Raw genomic sequence first — 18,402 nt, forward strand, 5'->3', positions numbered from 1 at the left:
TCTCCCAACTTTGGCACGAGCCTCCAGACTTTAGTAAGGAGGACATTGCAGGGTCGACTGGGTATGGTGTGCCACTGTTGGTGCTGAGGTTGATGCCGAGTTGTCCATCCAGCTTTATTCCTTTTTGACTTTTCTGTAGCGATTTGATACAACTGAGTTGCTTACTAGGCCATTTCAGAGGCAGTTAAGAGTCAACCACGTTGATGTGGGTCTGGAGTCACGTGTAGGTCAGACCAGGTAAAGATGGCAGATTTCCTTCCCTCAAGGACATTAGTGAATATTAATGGTCCGAACTCCTTAGTGCTCTTTCCTGCTTCACTTTGATCATGTTACCATTTAATTGGTATTCCACATTCTCACTTCCTTCACTTTCTTCACCCTTCAGAACCTCTCTACCCATTGACTTTGTCTGTTCAGATCCCTCTCAAGGATTATCACATGTTGGTCTGCTGCACCCAAACTTACTTCATCCACAACATTTTAGATAATATTTCATCCTTCAAGCCGGTTATAAATGTAAACAGAGGCCTGAACATCAATCCCTGGGAATCCACTGGCAACCATTTTCCAATCACCTTCATCTGTGGTTATGCAGCTTTCAGTTGCTGTTGTTATACCAGGATGGGAGGAGAGCACGAATTATCAAGCCCCACTACTCTGCAGGCCGTACCATTAATTTAAATGTTTAATTTTCTCACCAAAACGGCCAATTGTTTACCTATACCTCTAGTACCCGGAAGAAAAGAGACTCTGACCAGGCTTCTTTCAAAAACTCAGAATGATTAATTTATTTTAAAACAAAACTTCTTTTAACAAGTTGCAAGTACTGGTTATCACACTATTGTAATCGGGAAGTACGACTATCTACCTCTTCCTAAAGAATTCCCCAGCGCGCACACAGACAAACAAAGGACAAACAAATAGAGTCTCTCTCTGCAGAGATGGGCTTTGGAGGATGGGTGTTATAAAATAAAGGATAAAGTCTGCAGAGTCTCGACCTGGAGTTCTCCCGTGTGAAGACCCAGTAGATGCCTGGAAGTTCCCACCAACTGGTTCAGCTTTGCAGGTTCAAATGCAGGCTGGTTACACTCAGATGAGAGTTCTCTGGCTACAGGTTGATAGCCACACACAATTTTAAGCAAGGTAGAGAGAGGGAGCCTTCTTTCCTCAGTTTGTCTCTAACTAAACTGCCATCAAAACAAGCAGGTTCACAACTTAAGTCTTTTTTTTTCTCTCTTCCATGTGATTGCCTTTTTTGTCTCCTGGCTTCATTAATTAAAATACTTTGCATCTCAACACAAACAAAACAACTCCTTCTCAAGTACCATTTCTTGGAAGAGGCCTGCTTAGCTACAGTTCCAAGGTGAACTTACGACGTTCTTTAAAAAAAAATCCCAGGTTAGCATCTGCATGGCCAGATCATGCCAAATCCTTCCATTTTGTAAAAGAAAACTTCAGTCTTGAGAGATATTATTCTAACACTATATCAATCCAGCCTAATATTTTGCCATCTTTCCCAACAGGCACACACCTTGGGGATCAATGTTACATGAGATCATTTCAGATTCTTTCCTGAAATCCAGGTAGACAACATCCTGTACATCACCTTCAGATCTGAAAACCTTTGAAATAAATCCAGTAAATGAGTCAGCTCAAATGAGTCATCCACTCTGTCTGAATCCATACAAAATCTCTTTAGTCAAACCTTATCATTCCAGATAAATTCTTGTACTATCCCTTCATTAACGTTTCAAAATGCTTTCTACAATCAAGGTAATGCTCACAGATCCTTATTTTGAGATTTCCTGCTTGCTCTTTTTAAATGCAACACATTTACTAATTTCCAATCCTTTGGGATGTTACGGGATCCCAGTGAGCTTTCAAAAAAATTGGTGAGGGGATTCGCAGATTGCTCAGTCAACTCCCTGAGATGGAAACTGCCAGAGCCTACAGCCTTGTTTAGCTTCAGTTTCCGAAACCTTCCTATTATGTCTCCCTTGTGCCAGCCATGCTCAGTTGGTAGCACTTTTCTAAGTCAAAAGATCGTGGGTTCAGGTCCCACCCAGAGGCTTGAGCACAAAAATCTAAGCTGACAGTCCAGTGCACTACCGAGGGAATACTATTGGAGGTGCCGTCTTTTGGATGACATGTTGGATGGAGGCCCCTTCTGCTCTCTAAGCTGGATGTAAAACATCATATTACAAAGAGGAGCAGGCGAGTCATCCCCAATGTCCTGGCCAATATTTATCCCTCAAAAAACATAAAACATTATCTGGTCTTATCTCATTGCTGTTTGTGGGAGCTTGCTGTGCACATACTGCTGCATTTCCTACATCACAACAGTGACTTCAATTCAAAATTATTTCAATGGAAGTAAAGCAGTTTAAGATGTCAGGTGGCCATGTTTGAGCATTTCTTGCTTTTGTTATATTGAGGATTTTCAAGCTATTCCTTCTCCATTATGCTGCTCCTTTTGTTCAGACATTGCACCCCTCACAAAATAATGACAAGGCAATTCTACCTCTTCACTTTCTTCTGACCCAGATACTGAAGCAGTTCATGTCAATATGCAGCAAGGCCCGGACAGCATTCAGGATTAATCTGATAACTGCAAGTAACATTCACATCACACAAGTGCCCATTCAGTGTCATTATTATTGCTGTATTTCCCACTGTCAATATCCTGGGGGCTACTATTGACCTTAAACTGAACTGAATCAGCCATATAAATACTGTGGCTACAAGAGCAGATCAGAGGCTGGGAATTCTGTGGTGAGTAATTCACTTCCTGACTCCTCAAAGCCTGTCCACCATCTACAAGGCACAAGTCAGGAGGAGTGTGATGGAATACTGTCTACTTGCCTTGATTAGTGCAGCTGCAGCAACACTCAAAGCTTGACACCATCCAGGGCAAAGCAGCCCAATTGATTGGCACCTCATCCACCAACTTCAACATTCACTCCCTCCACCACTGATGCACAGTGGCAGCAGTACGTACCATCTATAGGATGCACTGTGATCTTTACCACCTAGAAAGACAAGGGCAGCAGGTGCATGGGAACACCACCACCTGCAGGTTCCCCTCCAAGCCACACACCATCCTGACTTGGAAATATATCACTGTTCCATCACTGTCGCTGAGTCAAAATCCTGGAGCTCCCTTCCGATCAGCATTGTGGGTGTACCTATGCCCGATGGTTAGCAGCGGTTTAAGAAGGCTGCTTACCACCACCTTCTCAAGGGCAATTAGGGATGGGCAACAAATGCTGAATAGCTAGTGATGCCCACATGCTGTGAAAGAATTTTTAAAAAACCATCCACACTACCATTGAAAGTAACAACACACTTAAACTTGTCGTCTTATTCCCTCAATAGACTGCAACAACACCTTTCCTGCTTTTTCTTCTCTCTTTCATGAAACACACAGCCTCCACTCTGTTCCCTGTTCATCATTATCTTTTTAGTAAATTCAGAAACTCCCATAATACTTGCTCCTATTCACCATCAGTTCTGGCTAATCCACTTTATTTCTTTGTTCCTATCATTCTTATACATGCATCAGACTAGGGAAAGGTGTGTACTGGGGTGCCCCAGGGATTGGTGTTAGGAACCCTGCTTTTCTTGAGGTGGTGTGGTCGTAATGCCATAGCAATCCAGAGGCTCAGGACATTGGTTTAATCCCACCATGGCAGCTGGTGGAATTCAAATTCAATGAATAAATCTGGAATATAAAGCTAGCCTCATTCATGGTGACCACGACAACTATCATCAATTGTTGTAAAAACCATCTGGTTCACTAATGTCCTTTAGGAAAGGAAATCTGCTGTCCTCAGCCAGTATGGACTACATATGACTCCAGATCCACAGCGATTAACTGCCCTCTGAAATGGCCAGTGAGCGACTCAGTTCAAGGACAACTGGGGTTGGGCAGCAAACGCTGACCTTGCCAGCGATGCCCACATCCCAAGAAAGAATTAAGAAAAAAAATTAATGACCTAGACTTGGGTGTACAAAGCACAATTTCAAAACTTGCAAATGACAAAAAATTTGGAAGTGTTGTGAACTGTGAGGAGGATAGCGATAAACTTCAAGAGGACAAAGACAGGCTGGTGGAATGGGTGGACAAGTGGCAAATGAAATTTAATGCAATGAAGTGTGAAGTGATTTATTTTGGTAGGAAGAAAGAGGAAAGGCGTAAAGTAAAGCGTACAATTCTAAAGCGGGTGCAGGAACAAAGGGAGCTGGCGGGTATATTTGCACAAATCATTGAAGCTGACAGGACAGCTGAGAAAGCTCTTAATAAAGCACACAGGATCCCGGGCTTTATAAATAGGGGCTGAGTGTACAAAAGCAACAAACTCCTATAAAACATTGGTTCAGACTTAACTGGAGTATTGCGTCCAGTTCTGGACACCTTACTTTGGAAAAGAAATGAAGGCATTAGAGAGTGCAGAAAAATTCAAGAGAATGGTTCCAGGGATGAGGAGCTTCAATTACATGGATAGACTGGTGAAGCCGGGTCTGCTGTCTTTAAAGAAGGGAAAATTAAGAGGGGATTTGAAGAGATACTCAAAACCATAAGGGGTCCAGACAAAGTGGATAAGGAGAAGCTTAACGAAAGGATCGAGAATCAGAGGACACCAATTTAAGGTGTTTGGCAAAAGAAGCAATGGCAGAAAAGCATTTTTACACAGAGAATGGCTAAGATCTGGAATGCACTGCCTGAGAGTGTAGTGGAGGCAGATTCAGTCAAGGAAGTTGAAAGAGAATTGGATAATTATTTGAAGATAAAAAGTTTGCAAGACTACAGGGAAAAGATGAGGGAGTGGGACTAGCTAAGTTGCTCTTGCAGAACGCCAGCACGGACATGATGGGCTGAATGGCCTTCTATGCTGTAACCTTTCTATGATCTTTGAGCAATTTGTCTTGCTGTATAACCCTTACTGATTCTTAGTAATGGCCCCACAATCCTGTTTTCTCTCCCATTTGCTTGACTGTTATTTCAGCCAAGCTGAAGGCCATCTTGATGATGCAGCCTTCTCTCTTCCTCTACCCCATCCCCAGAGGGGGTCTCAGTGGAAGAAGAACCGCTACCCCATGTATCGAGCTAAACATTAATCCACCTAATCTGTTTGTCTCCGAATGTTCACACAGGCATCACTTATCTCCTTACCTCTCCATATTCCCTCAATAGGACCTCTGTTCTCAAACAACCTTGGTTCCCGTGAGCCTCCATCTTATCTTCCCTCTTAACCCAATCACAGAACCCTAAGCACCCACTTAGCCAAACCACAACCTCTTGCGCATAGAAAATTTTTTATTATTTTATTGAGAGCTCTGTGATTCTGGGGACCTCAGGAGGAGGCTGAGATGGATCATCCACTCGGCACTTCTGGATGAAGATTGTTGCGAATGTTTCAGTCTTATCTTTTGTATTGATCATTGAGGATTGAGATATTTGTGGAGCCTCCTCCTCCAGTGAGTTGTTTAATTATTCACCACCACTCATGACTGGATGTGGCAGGAATGTAGAGTTTAGATCTGATCTGTTAGTTGTGAAATCGCTTAGCTCTGTCTATCACTTACTGCTTCTGCTGCTTGACATGCAAGTAGTCCTTGTTGTAGCTGCACCAGGTTGACGCATAATTTTTAGGTATGCCTGATACTGCTCCTGGCATACCTTCCTGCACTCTTCATTGAACCAGGGTTGGTGGTAAGGGTAGAGTGAGGGATATGCCGGGCAATGAGGTTACAGATTGTGGTTGAGTACAATTCTGCTGCTGCTGATGGCCCTCGGCATCATTGCTATATCTGTTCGAAATCTATCCCATTTAGCATGGTGGTAGTGCCACACAACATGATGGAGGGTATCCTCAATGTGAAGATGGGAACAGCGTCGTTGCTAGATCTGTTCGAAATCTATCACATTTAGCATGGTGGTAGTGCCACACAACATGATGGAGGGTATCTTCAATGTGAAAATGGGACTTCATCTCCACAACAATTGTGCGGTGGTCACTCCTACCAATACTGTCATGGACATATGCTTTTGCGGCAGGCAGGTTGGTGAGGATGAGGTTAAATGAGGTTTTTCCTTCTTGGTTCCCTCACCACCTGCTGCAGACCCAGTCTAGAGCCATGTCCTTTAGGACTCGGCCAGCGTGGTCTGTGGTGGTGCTACTGAGCCACTGTTGGAGATGGACATTGAAGCCCCCACCCAGAGTACATTCTGCGTCCTTGCCACCTTCAGTGCTTCCTAAAACTGGTGTTCAGCATGGAGGAGCACTGATTTATCAGCTAAGGGTGGTAATCTGCAGGAGATTTCCTTGCCCATGTTTGATGCCATGAGACTTCTTGAGGGCTGGATCAATTTTAAGGACTCCCAGGGCAACTCCCTCCCGACTGTATACCATTCTGCTGGGTTTGTCCTGCCGGTAGGACAGGGATGGTAATGGTGATGTCTGGGACATGATCTACAAGGTATGATTCCATGAGTATGACTATGTCGGGCTGTTGCTTAACTAGCTGAGACAGATCTCCCAATTTTTCCACAAGCCACCAGATGTTAGTAAGGAGGACTTTGCAGGGTCGTCAAGGCTGGGTTTGCCATTGTTTCCAGTGCTGATGCTGGGTGGTCTGTCCGGTTTCATTCCTTTTTACTGACTTTTTAGTGGTTTTATACAACTGAGTGGCTTACTAGGCCGCTTCAGATTTAAGAGTCATTTAAGAGTCAACCACATTACTGCGGATCTGGAGTCACATGTAGGTCAGACCAGGTAAGGACAGCAGATTTTCTTCCCTAAAGGATATTAGTGAACCAGATGGGTTTTTACGATAATCGACAATGGTTTTGTGGTCATCATTAGACTTTTAATTCCAGATTATTATTGATATCTGCTGTGGTGGGATTCGAACCCTGGTCCCCAGAGCATTACCCTGGGTCTCTGGATTACCAGTCCAGTGACAATACCGCTACGTCACTGCCTCCCCACTCTTTCAAAATTCCAGTTATCTATCTTTTTGCCCTCCATTTACCACAACATTTCTACAGCTACTGATTTAATCAACAGAGCCCTTTCTCCCCCAACCTTGATGTCGTAGTCACCAATAAAACCATTACTCTCTCTCACCCCAGACGTTCCCTCTTCTCTTCTTCCTAAGCAATGCAGACTTGAAAGGATATGGCAGACAACTGGCTTAGCCATCCACCACCAGATCTAGCTGGACCAGTTAAAACTGTACCGGATCCTACTCTTGTTGCTAAAACTACTCACTATTCCAGGATCATCCTGGAATGCAAAGATAACCCCATCTTCTTTAGTCTGCAACAAATTGTCTTTTTAAATCCATCTCCCCTGTCAGCTCCACCCTCACCTCAAACAACAAGCACGAGGAGCTCATGGACTTCTTTGTCACTAAGATTGAGACAATTTGATCAGCTGCCTCTGTGGTGTCACTCCTTTCCACTAGCCCATCTAGCCAAACTTCCTTTAAAACTCCTCCCTACGCTACATCTGAGCTCATCTTGTCCATGAGACCCACGTCCTGTTCCCTCGATCCTGTTCCCACTAAACTGCTGATCACCCAACCATCCCTTCTGGCCCCCATGTTAGCTGATATTGTAAATGGTTCTCTCTCTTCAGTTGCTGTTCCTCTCTCCTTTAAATCTACCATCCTCAAAAAAACAAGCTTTGACCCCCCCTCTATCCATGCAAAATACCATCCATTTCAATCCTCCTCCTTTTCCTCTCCAAAGTCCTCGAATGTGTTTTCGCCTCCCAAATACGCTCCCATCTTTCTGCAACTCCATGTTTAAATTCCTCCAATAAAATTTCTGCCCCCACCTCACCACCCACAGTACCAAAATAGTTCTTTTCAAAGCCACAAATGACATTCTATGTGAGTGTAGAAAAGGAAAACATTCCGTCCTTTTTTGACCTGTCTGCAGCCTTTGACATGGGTAAACACACCATCCTCCTCCAAAGTCCCTCCACTGTCATCCAGCTGGGACTGCTCTCACCTGCTTCCATTCTTATCTATCTAATCAGAGCCAGAGAATCACTTGCAATAGCTTATCTTCCTGCCCCCACACCATTACCTCTGATGTCCCCCAAGGATCTACCCTTGGCCTCCTTCTATTTCTCATCTACATGCCGTCTCTAGGCTAGAACTTCTGAAAGCAGTGTTAGTTTTCACATTGTTCGCGGATGACACCTGCTTTATCTCACTACCTCCTCTCTCGGCTCTTCCATAGTTGCTAAATTATCTTATTGCTTATCTGACATCCAGTACTGTATGAGAAGAAATTTCCTCCAGTTAAATATTGGGAAGACTGAAGCCATTGTTTTCGATCCCAGCTCCAAACTCCATTCCCTAGCTACCAATTCCATCCCTCTCCCTGGCAACAGTCTGGGATTAAGCCAGTCTCTTTGTAATCTTGGTGTCACTGAGATCCTGAGATGACCTCATATTTGCGCCATCATAAAGACTTCCTATTTCAACCTCCGTAATGTCACCCAATTTCACTCCTGTCTCAGCTCATCTGCTGCTGAAACCCTCATTCATGCCTTCGTTACCTCTAGACTCGACTATTCCAATGCACTCCTGGCTGCTCTCCTACATTCTATCCTCCATAAAATCTGTTGCCCGTATCTTAACTTCCAGCAAGTCCCATTCCCCTATCACCCCTGGGCTCACTGGCCTACATTGGCTTTCGGTCATGCAATGTCTTGATTTTAAAGTTCTCATCCTTGTTTTCAAATCCCTCCATGACCTTGTATTTCCATGTCTCAATAATCTCCTCCGGCCTCACAACAGCATCTTCCAAACCCACGACCGCTACCATCTAGAAGGACAAGGGCAGCAGATAGATGGAAACACCACCACCTGGAAGTTCCCCTCCAAGCCACTCACCATCCTGACTTGGAAATATATCGCCACTCTTTCACTGTCGTTGGGTCAAAATCCTGGAACTCCCTCCCTAATAGCACCGTGGGCGTACCTACATCACATGGACTGCAGCGGTTCAAGAAGGCAGCTCACCACCACCTTCTCAAGGACAACTAGGGATGGGCAATAAATGCTGGCCCAGCCAGTGACACCCATACCCCATAGATGAATAATTTTAAAAATCCTCTGAGATACCTTTGCTCCTCTAATTCTGGCCTCTTAAGCATCCCCAGTTCTAATTGCTCCACCATTTGCAGCCTTCAGTTGCCAAAGCCCCAAGCTCCAGAATTCACTCTCTACACTTCTCTGCCTTATCTACCTTGCTTTGCTCCATAAAACACGCCTCTTTGACTATGCTTTCAATCTTCTGACCTACTATCTCCTTATGTGGCTCGAATATCATACTTTGTTTTACAGTGTTCCTGTGAAGTGCCTAGGGACATTTCGTTATATTAAAGGCAGCATATAAATATAAGATACACTTGATGGAATGATCAGCTAATGTTTGTGAAGTGTCCAACACTGATTTTTTTTGCCTCTGGTTATTTCATTTAGGGGAAACAGTGCCAACACAATCACTGGAAAAGTGAATCAGCTGGAGACTATTCTCATTCAGCTTCAGGATGACCTACGAAAGGTATTGTTTTCAACATGCAAAATGATATAATAGTATTAAAACTACAGCCCCTTTGCACTATAAACCCACCCTTCCTTTATACATCTCCTCCCCCACCCATACCCACTCGTCCCTCCCTCCCTCCATACATCACTCCATCTCTTCCCCCATTAACCCTCAACCCTCCCTCCGTACCTCACTCTGTCTCTTCCTCCATACCCAATTACCCCTCCCTGCCTCTGTGCTCCCTTTGTCTCGACCCCCATCCACAACCTCTTCTCTCCCTCCACAACCCCTTTGTCCTTCCCTTCCTCCGTAACCCACTAGTCCCTCGCTCCCTCCTTACTCCCTAGTCCATCCTTCCCTCCGCACCCATTCATCCTTCCCTCCCTCCATACCCTATCGCCCGTTCCTTCTTCTGCACTCCTCTCCATCCCTTCCTCCCTCTGTTCGCCCCATCGTCCCTCCCTTTGTATCCCCTCTATCCCTCCCTATCCTCACCATCTGTCTATCTCCCCTCCCTCTGTACCCACTCATTCTCTCCCTTCGCACCCCGTGTCCCTCCCTCCCTCTGCACCTCCCTTGTCCCTCCATCCCTTCATACCCCCTCTTCAACCGTCCCTCCCTCTGTAGCACCTTGACCCTCCCTCACTCTGTAGCCCTGAGCCCTCCATTTCTCTGTACCCCCTCAATCCATTCTGACCCTCCCTCCTATTGCCCTCCACACCCTCCTCATCCCTCCCCCCTTCTCTCTCCCTGTACACATAGTCTGCTACTTCTACACGTATGGTGTATCAAGTATTTGGGAAGGAAAGGTTTTGCAAAATTGAAAATACAGTTATCAATTCGTAAGATGTCAACCAGCACCAGCAAGATTAAACCTTAACTAAAGGGGAAGTGGTGGAGGGGAGCTTGTACATCAATGGCCTCTTATCAACATCAGACTCCCCCAACCCCATATGGTCTGCCCCGTCCTGGCTTCTCCCCCAACACCCCCAGCCTCTGCCCACCCGCCCAGGCCTCACCTCCCCACTCTGCACTGGGACCCCAACACTTACCTGGTCCTGGACTCCCAGGGCTTAGACTCTGGGAACTGCTTGTGGTCGCAGTCCTGTCCACTGCAGCTTCTGGTGCTGCTGGGACTAGACAGCTGCTGACCAATCAGATTGGCCAGCAGCTCTCTGAGGCAGGACTTCCTCCTGACTGAGGGGCAGAAGTCCTGCCTCCAGCCAATTAACGCTCCTTGGAGCATTATATGGCTGCACGGCCGCCAGTATCAGTTGCGATGTGTTGTCCACCAACTCTTCGGGCCATCCCAAAAACCCTGCCCCATGTTACCAAGTCACATTGGATAAGACCTAATATGGCAAAGTCCCATTGGATGCAGCAAAGCTAACAGTACAGTTTGTTTTCTTTCATGTAATACTTTTCTGAGTAGGAAAAGGAAGACAAGGCGATGCTCCAGGCTGAGGTTCACCACCTGCGACACGATAACTTGCGGCTTCAAGAGGAGTCCCAGACTGCTGCTGCACAGTTAAGGAAATTTACTGAATGGTTTTTCAATACCATCGACAAGAAATCCTGATATACAAACACCGAGGACCATGATAAAAACACTAGTTGAAAAATTAATTAATTCCTAGAATGTTATACTAATCTGTTCAGAAATAGGTATAGGTGTTGTAGCTATATTTATGTGTCTGATTCTGTTCACTGGAACACACCAATGACAAGAATACAGTTAAACCCAGCGGCTGAACTTGCTCAGAGCCTCGTAGCCTCTTGTATTGTAAAATAGAATCATGAGACAGTAACTTCAATGTAAAAGGTGCTCTATTTTTTGTAATTAGTTTCTTTTCATTGTCGCAGTGTCATAGCAATAAGATTTTAGTGATACCCGCAGGGCTTTGTTTGGAATTTAGCACTAGTATGATGGAGCAGGTTTAGATACAATTACTTTAGGGGAATGTTCATTTGCAGGAATAAACATTGGTGCCTAAAACAAGCAGTGTTCTGATGTTTAATGCTACACTTGCCTTTTGAATGGCTCACTACTTAATCTACAATTTCACTGATTTTTGTATAGTTCATTTAAGGCTGTAGGATCAATGGTGCACCTTTGTTAATAGCGTGTGCACACAGTGAGCCGGCAAGCCATTTGTACAATGCCAAATTTGTTTATCTTTGTACAGAAGCTCTTAATGAAAAGTGTCTTGTATTTAACAGTTATTTAAAATTATTTAACCTTAAATTGTTAAATTTATTAATTTTTGTTTATCTGCACTATGAAAAACAGAGTTTGCTGTAAATTGTGTTGTCTGTAGTTTGTCAGTACAAAGACTGTCATGGTTTGTAGTAAATCTAACATTTGGATGCTGCTAGTATATATATATATAATACTCATTGGTTTGTATGCTTTGAGAAATGTGTTCTTTTTAAACTACTTCATTTGAAATGTGACATACAGTTGCTTTTTTAATAAATGTAGGACATAAAGCTAGTTGCTCAATCTTTTATTTTTCTGCTATTTTTATATTTCCAGTAAGAGGTCATGACTTAGAAGGAGTACCTTCTGTCTCTGTTCATCTTATGTCTCATTTCTAGGGTTATGAAATCACTTTATTAAAATGATACTGTGCAATAATACACCAATGCATGCAGAGTGTAGGATGAGACTTCTGATCTTCCAAACAGTAAGTCATCGATTGTGCTATCAAATGAGTTAGTGAGAGGGAGCTGTTCTCTTAAGCTATGTAACTAGAATAGATGCCAGAAAGACAAACAACATCAAAGTTACTCTCAGCTAGTTCAAGAACACTGTTGGCCTTAGATCCGGGTAAGCTTGCTTATTTTCCCAGAGCACAAAGACCAGACTGAGAGCTGCAACAACAGCAAAGGATTCAGTTTTAATCTCCTTTGTTAATCGAGGTGTGTGACATAAAGGGAAATTGTATAGGGGTCTTCAGAGTCACATGTGTGAGGATTGGCTGAAACCTGGTAGTTAGAGTATGCAGAATAAACTCCCAGTATTTAGGAATGTGGAAAGTTTAGCAGAGGAATGAAGGAACCATGTGAGTGGCTGGCAGCATTGTGTGAGAAAAATGGGAATCCCTTTGAAATAAAAAGGATTGGGACCAGGGAGATGGGATGCACTTCAACCAATGAGGAAAAAGATCAAAAGGAAGGTCTATGATAGGGTGGAAAGCAGGAGTAATTAAATGACAAAAGGGATGATGGTGCAAGGCAAAAGGGATGGTAATGAAGAAACAAAAGACGGGTCTAGAGGTGCTGAAAATGGCAACAGCAGAATCATCAGAACCTGCTCTCTGAAAAAATGGAAGCAGTGTTTATGATCTGAAGTTATTGAATTCAATTTTGAAGCTGGAAGATTTTAAAGCGCTTAATTGAAAGATGAGGCATTGTTCCTCGTCATTATAATGAGCTTAAGAAGAACAGTGTAGGAAGCTGAAGACAGAGATCAGAATGGAAGTAGGACACACAATGAAAATGACAAGCAACCGGAAGCTTATGGTCATACTTACACACTGAACATGTGTGTCCTATGCCATACAGTATGATTGACAAAACCTTTCTGAAGCAGAAAGTGTTCATTAAATAGTTTTCCCATCTTGCAAACAGTGAATAGATATGATACACTTCCCTGACAGTGCTATTGATTTAAGTTGCCAACTTCAGCAGTTAAATGAGCTCCCACACCAACACATTAGGTTGCCTTGTGGAGGAGGCTTCTAAAGCTAAACAGGAGCAAATATAGAACAGGGGCTTTTCTTGCTGGTTAATCAAAAACTGATACTGGCTTTAAAATCTGTGCTGGCTCTCTCTACATCATCAAATACCACAACAGATTCATTCATCCTCCAAACTCTTCCAATGAACATTAGAAGGGGAGGAGGCCAGTCTCTTATCCATATTCTGTCATTCAATTGGATTGTGGATGATCATTACACTGCCATCTACCTGGCTTGGTTCTGTACAGTGCCAATGCTATAAAACCAGTATATACATTACCTATGTAATTGCCATTCACATTGCTAGAACCCAAAATACCTCAACATTACAATTTAATTTCCCCTACTCATGCTCCAAGCTAAATAGACAACCCAACACTGCAGTCAAGGCAATCAACCAATGATTTAATTGCACTTTTATCACAAACTAAATGGAGATGAAATGATTTTCTTTTCTTGCTCTGTATCCCCTAGACACCAGTTTAGTTAAATTGGGATTTTGAAGGAGATTAGATTTTCAATGTCAGTAGAAAATATTGGACCAAAAGAGCAATTATAAAAATTCCTGAGGAAGCAGAATTGTGCCCCTGTGCATTCCATTGCGATGTAATCACTACCACATACACACTCCTGGGAACAGGCTGCCTAAAGCAAGGACGAAAGCAAGTCTCACTTCTTTCATTGCAAAGGTCCTATAATTATGGGGCATCTGCAGTTCAGTGTTTCAAGTGGGAGAAACACAAACATAGTTCCAGACCCATTACTATATTGCACAGGCAGCCAGGGGCAGGCACACCTCTCTTGCACACACACACATATTCCCTTCTGCCCAGTGGTGTAGTGGGAAATTTTGAGGTGCAGGAGCTCTAAGAAAATGTGTTACTATATCATTTCTAAATCTACTATTACATTATTTTCCTATGTATTAATTTTTTGAGTCCCCAAAGATCAGTAAACTATGCTTTTATGTGCAAAATATTAATGCCAGTAGGCATTTTATTTTGAAACATTAGTCTTTAGAGTAGCTAGAATTTCATTATGCAGCATTTTACAGGTCAAGTACCCATTATCTAAAATCCTCAGGGCCAATCATGTTTTGGATTTCAGATAGTTTTGGTTTTCGGGTACCATGTATAGGACTAAGCCCACTTACATTTCAATAGTCTAAGCCCAGGCTAGCTATAGTCAAGTCAATAAAATGATGGAAAAGTAAGATGTATCACTGAATAATAAATGCGGAGTACCTGTAATAAGTTGCAACCTGTGGCACCACCTGCGATTCTGCTTGTTGGAGAGGGTTCAGTGTCGAAGTACTCTGCTGGGAGGCATTCTTGAATAGTTCTTCCAGTGGGGGAGTAAACAGCGAAAACATTGTTCTTCACCAAGAATTGGCAGGGGGATTACTTAACAATTGTCCAGGAACAACATGATTTTACAGTTCTCTTCAGATCCTGCTACCTGACAATGCACACGTACCTCTGGTACAAAGTGGTTATGAAACCAATCAGAAAACATATTCCTGGTTACCCAGGCTCTCCTATTGCTCTTATTGGCATAATAGTGAACAGGTAATGTCCGAATACACTTAAAGCTCCTGGGGCATTTGCTTCTCCCAATTACAGCCAACTTACATTTGTGTGTGGCAGCCTCATTGGCACAACCAAGGACAGTCAACCTATCCTTAGATAAAAGCAAAATACTACGGATGCTGGAAATCTGAAATAAAAACAGAAAATGCTGGAAAAACTCAGCAGGTTTGGTAGCACCTGTGGAGAGAGAAACAGAGTTAACATTTCAAGTCCGTGTGACTATGACTCTGAAGAAGAGTCATACAGACTCAAAACATTATCTCTGTTTCTCTCTCCACAGGTGCTACCAAACCTGCTGAGATTTTGCAGCATTTTCTATGGGCATATCGCCAGAACAGAATCATTTCATCAGCACTGTAAATTTTTTCAGGCAAGAGGCTTTCATCTGAAACTAGCATAGCAAACTCACCAATAGATTTTCTAGCACGTCATGGTCTGCAGAGGCTTTATCACCACAAACTTTCAAAAACTTGATACCATGACACTTCTTGAATTTCAGCAACCAACACTTCACAATAATTTCCACAACAAGTCAGTTTCCACACTTGTGCTGGAGGAAGAGGCTGGTCTTGTCTTCAAGTTCTCTGCTGATCGGTGACATCGCAGCCAGGTTGTGACGTATGGTGTTGGATCCCAATGTGTCAAGAGGAGGTGGTCCATGCAGTCTGACAAACATGAGTGCTGATATCCGGCTTATGAGAATTCTTGAGTGTTATAATTGAGTTCATTTGATCGAATCCTCACTCATATTCTGCAGCGTTGCTTGGAATTACTTGTGTGCAATTTAGTAATGGTCGCAAATCCTGGGGAAATGCATTGTCCAGCTTGCTCCACATAACCTCTGAATGCATTGATCACAGAAGTAGATGACAACTTAAAACACTTGCAGAGAGAAGCTATTGCCAATTCTCCACAACCTGGTGGAATTTCAGCTGGCTAATAGTCTTTATCAAGAACATGTAATTGGTTGATCGAGATGCTTAACTGAATTGGGCTGCCGAGGCTGAACTGCTTAAAATGCAGCCTATTTTGGAAATTTGTTGTTCTATATCAGCAGCACATTCTGCCAGTTACCTCTGATTGAAAGGTGATCTGTTATACACAGATTATAATTTGTCCATAAAGGTGTGGGAATGGTTCACGCCACTAACTTCTGTCACTGAATCACCCACTGCAAGTTCTAATCTATGGTTCAGGCAATGTCAAATAATAACATATGATATTGCTCCATAAGCCTGTGAGCTACACCTGATTTGGTGCCCAGCATAACACTTGCTCCATCACTAATAAGCGCTACGAGATGCTGCTTCAGGTAGAGGTCTTCAAAATCATGTTTTGCAAGACATTCAAAAAGATGCTTAACTATTGTACCAGCTTTTTGATCTGGAAGCTCAATCGGATCATAAAACATGAAGGGTGGATCATCCTTATCACTTTCGCATTTAAGGTAAACTACTAGAGCAGTTTTGGTCCTTAGGCTTTTAGATTATCAATAAGAATCAAAATTTTACCCTTGATTATTTTGATATGCTGGCAAATTTTCTTCCTCATCTGGGTAGCTGTGTGGTCAATAATTTCCTAACCTAATTCCTGTGTCAACACCATTTGCACTTTGAAGTTCCAGCAAACCAAAGTGGTCAGAGTAAGGTCTATTGTTTTGAGCCAGCAGTATGCAGAGCAGAAAACTGCACAGGTCGCCTTTAGATGAGATGCGCTGAGGTTGCCACAATTTTTCCCAAGAATGTCTTCCTCTGCTTTTTCAGCGATTTGATGCACAGTGATGTGAGCCTTCAATAGTTTGTGTTCCACAATTTTTTTCTGAGAGATTTTAAACATGCACTCTGGCTGGGTCCATTGTATGTCACTTGATGCAAACGCCATTCATTCAAAAGCCTCAATCCCTTGGACATGAAAAGTGATAAGCTACTAATATTCGCACACACTATACACCCAAGTTTTTCATCCTTATAGTCTAACCAAGGATATGTCTCTTTTTCCCTCTTCCACATTTCCTCTGTCCACACATCTGCACAAGGACACAGACCTGCCACTGTATCAAGCTCAGTTTCAGATGTTCAGTTTTGACTCTCAGGCAGCTACAGCACTGGAGCTCTCCCCTCCATCGTCACTTAGTGGGACAGTATCTGAATGTCCTTTAATTTCTTCACTTTCTTTACAAAAGGAGCTTATACTTTTTTTGTTTCATAGTCATTGTTTTGCTATCAGTTGGTTTTGAAGATTTGTTTGTTTATTCCCCAATTACACGTACAGCAGACTCTTGGGCTTGGAGATTTTAGAAATTGTCTTGTTTCCTGTGGGCAGCTGTTAGCAATTCTGACTGAGGCCTTTCTCCCTTCAGGATGGCAGTGAGTACTGAGAGGTCAGTGGATTTTAGGCTGTTTTATTTTACAAGCTGTTAACCAAGGCGTCGAGAGTCAGGCGTCAGGGGGAAAAAAAGTACACAGACACTAAACAGGCAACGACTGGCAGGCAATGCGGCAGCACCAGAAACGGAAAGTAGTTTTGACACATTGTTCAGTCTCACCTCCTGCAATTACTCTGCATCCGCACACACACTCAAGCTTCACCTTCCAAGCACACTTTCAGACCTTCAGCTGTCAGGCAGAACACCACTGCTCCAAAGGCCCGCAGTAAGGAGTCACCCTCCTCTGATCTTCGCGGCTTCTTTCAAGCTCACTTTGCAGCTCTTTCTTTCGCTTTGAGCTTTCGTTAACTTTATTTGAAGTTTTGGGACCTTTTCTCCTGCCCCCCTTACTACGTGGGCCACCTCCTACATAATGGTGTTCCTGTTCAGGTCACCTGACTTCTAGTTTTGCACCGTTTGGCCCCTTTAAGGCATTTTCTTATGCACGTCCGTGCAGGACTGTTCTCCAACGGAAGGAACACTAAAGATAAACTGAGCATGTGCCAGCTGGTGTAAGCGCCCTCAGAAAGGCTGTAGCCTGCCGGGACAGTGGTGACAAGTTCCACTGGCTCGGCGGGAGTTGGGGCTGCTTGAGGGGAGTCAGAGGGACCTGTTTAAGGGGGTTGGGGGCGAGTGGGTGGGGGGGACCTGGGAACCGGGGCTTCGGGAGGACTCAGTCATGGGTCTGTCCTAGTTGGAAGTTGCAGCCTCGCGGAGCTCTTTGGGGAGAGTTGCGGCTTCCCAGAGCTGCCAAGTGGAGGTGCCAGGGCACAGCTCCGGCAGCACTACACCACTGCTTCTGCCAGAATCAGTAGCAAATCTGTTTATTCCCTTTCTGTTGTTACATTCGGAAACTCAGAATCATATTGTGTTCTTTTTAATATGTTTAAAGCGCGATATATTTCAAATACAATCTCTGCATAACTACGGACGCAGATGTCAGAAAAATATTACAAAAGAGGGAATTCCAGAACTTAAGAAGTCAGAATTCTGCCAAAAGATGGAAATTTCTCATCGATCCAAATCAGTCTGAGTACTTTTTTTAAAAAACCCTTCAATTTATATAGCACTTTC

The 18,402-nt window shown here is 43.5% G+C and overlaps 1 protein-coding gene across 4 annotated transcripts in view; it reads left to right on the top strand.

Moving 5' to 3' along the window:
* Positions 1-12,061, top strand: part of LOC144680703 (signal-induced proliferation-associated 1-like protein 2) — a 637,588-nt gene extending 625,527 nt beyond the window's left edge. For 3 of the 4 annotated variants that reach the window (XM_078541960.1, XM_078541959.1, XM_078541962.1), the window contains 3 exons: positions 1,524-1,583; positions 9,505-9,586; positions 11,004-12,061. In XM_078541960.1, the coding sequence (XP_078398086.1) occupies positions 1,524-1,583; positions 9,505-9,586; positions 11,004-11,150 (289 nt within the window). In that variant the 3' untranslated portion in view covers positions 11,151-12,061. The remainder of the gene's footprint in view (positions 1-1,523; positions 1,584-9,504; positions 9,587-11,003) is intronic. The other variant, XM_078541961.1, reaches the window with a different exon arrangement.
* The last annotated feature ends 6,341 nt before the right edge of the window (positions 12,062-18,402 follow it).

Source organism: Cetorhinus maximus, chromosome 5 (assembly GCF_964194155.1).
Source record: "Cetorhinus maximus chromosome 5, sCetMax3.hap1.1, whole genome shotgun sequence".
Lineage (NCBI taxonomy): Eukaryota > Metazoa > Chordata > Chondrichthyes > Lamniformes > Cetorhinidae > Cetorhinus > Cetorhinus maximus.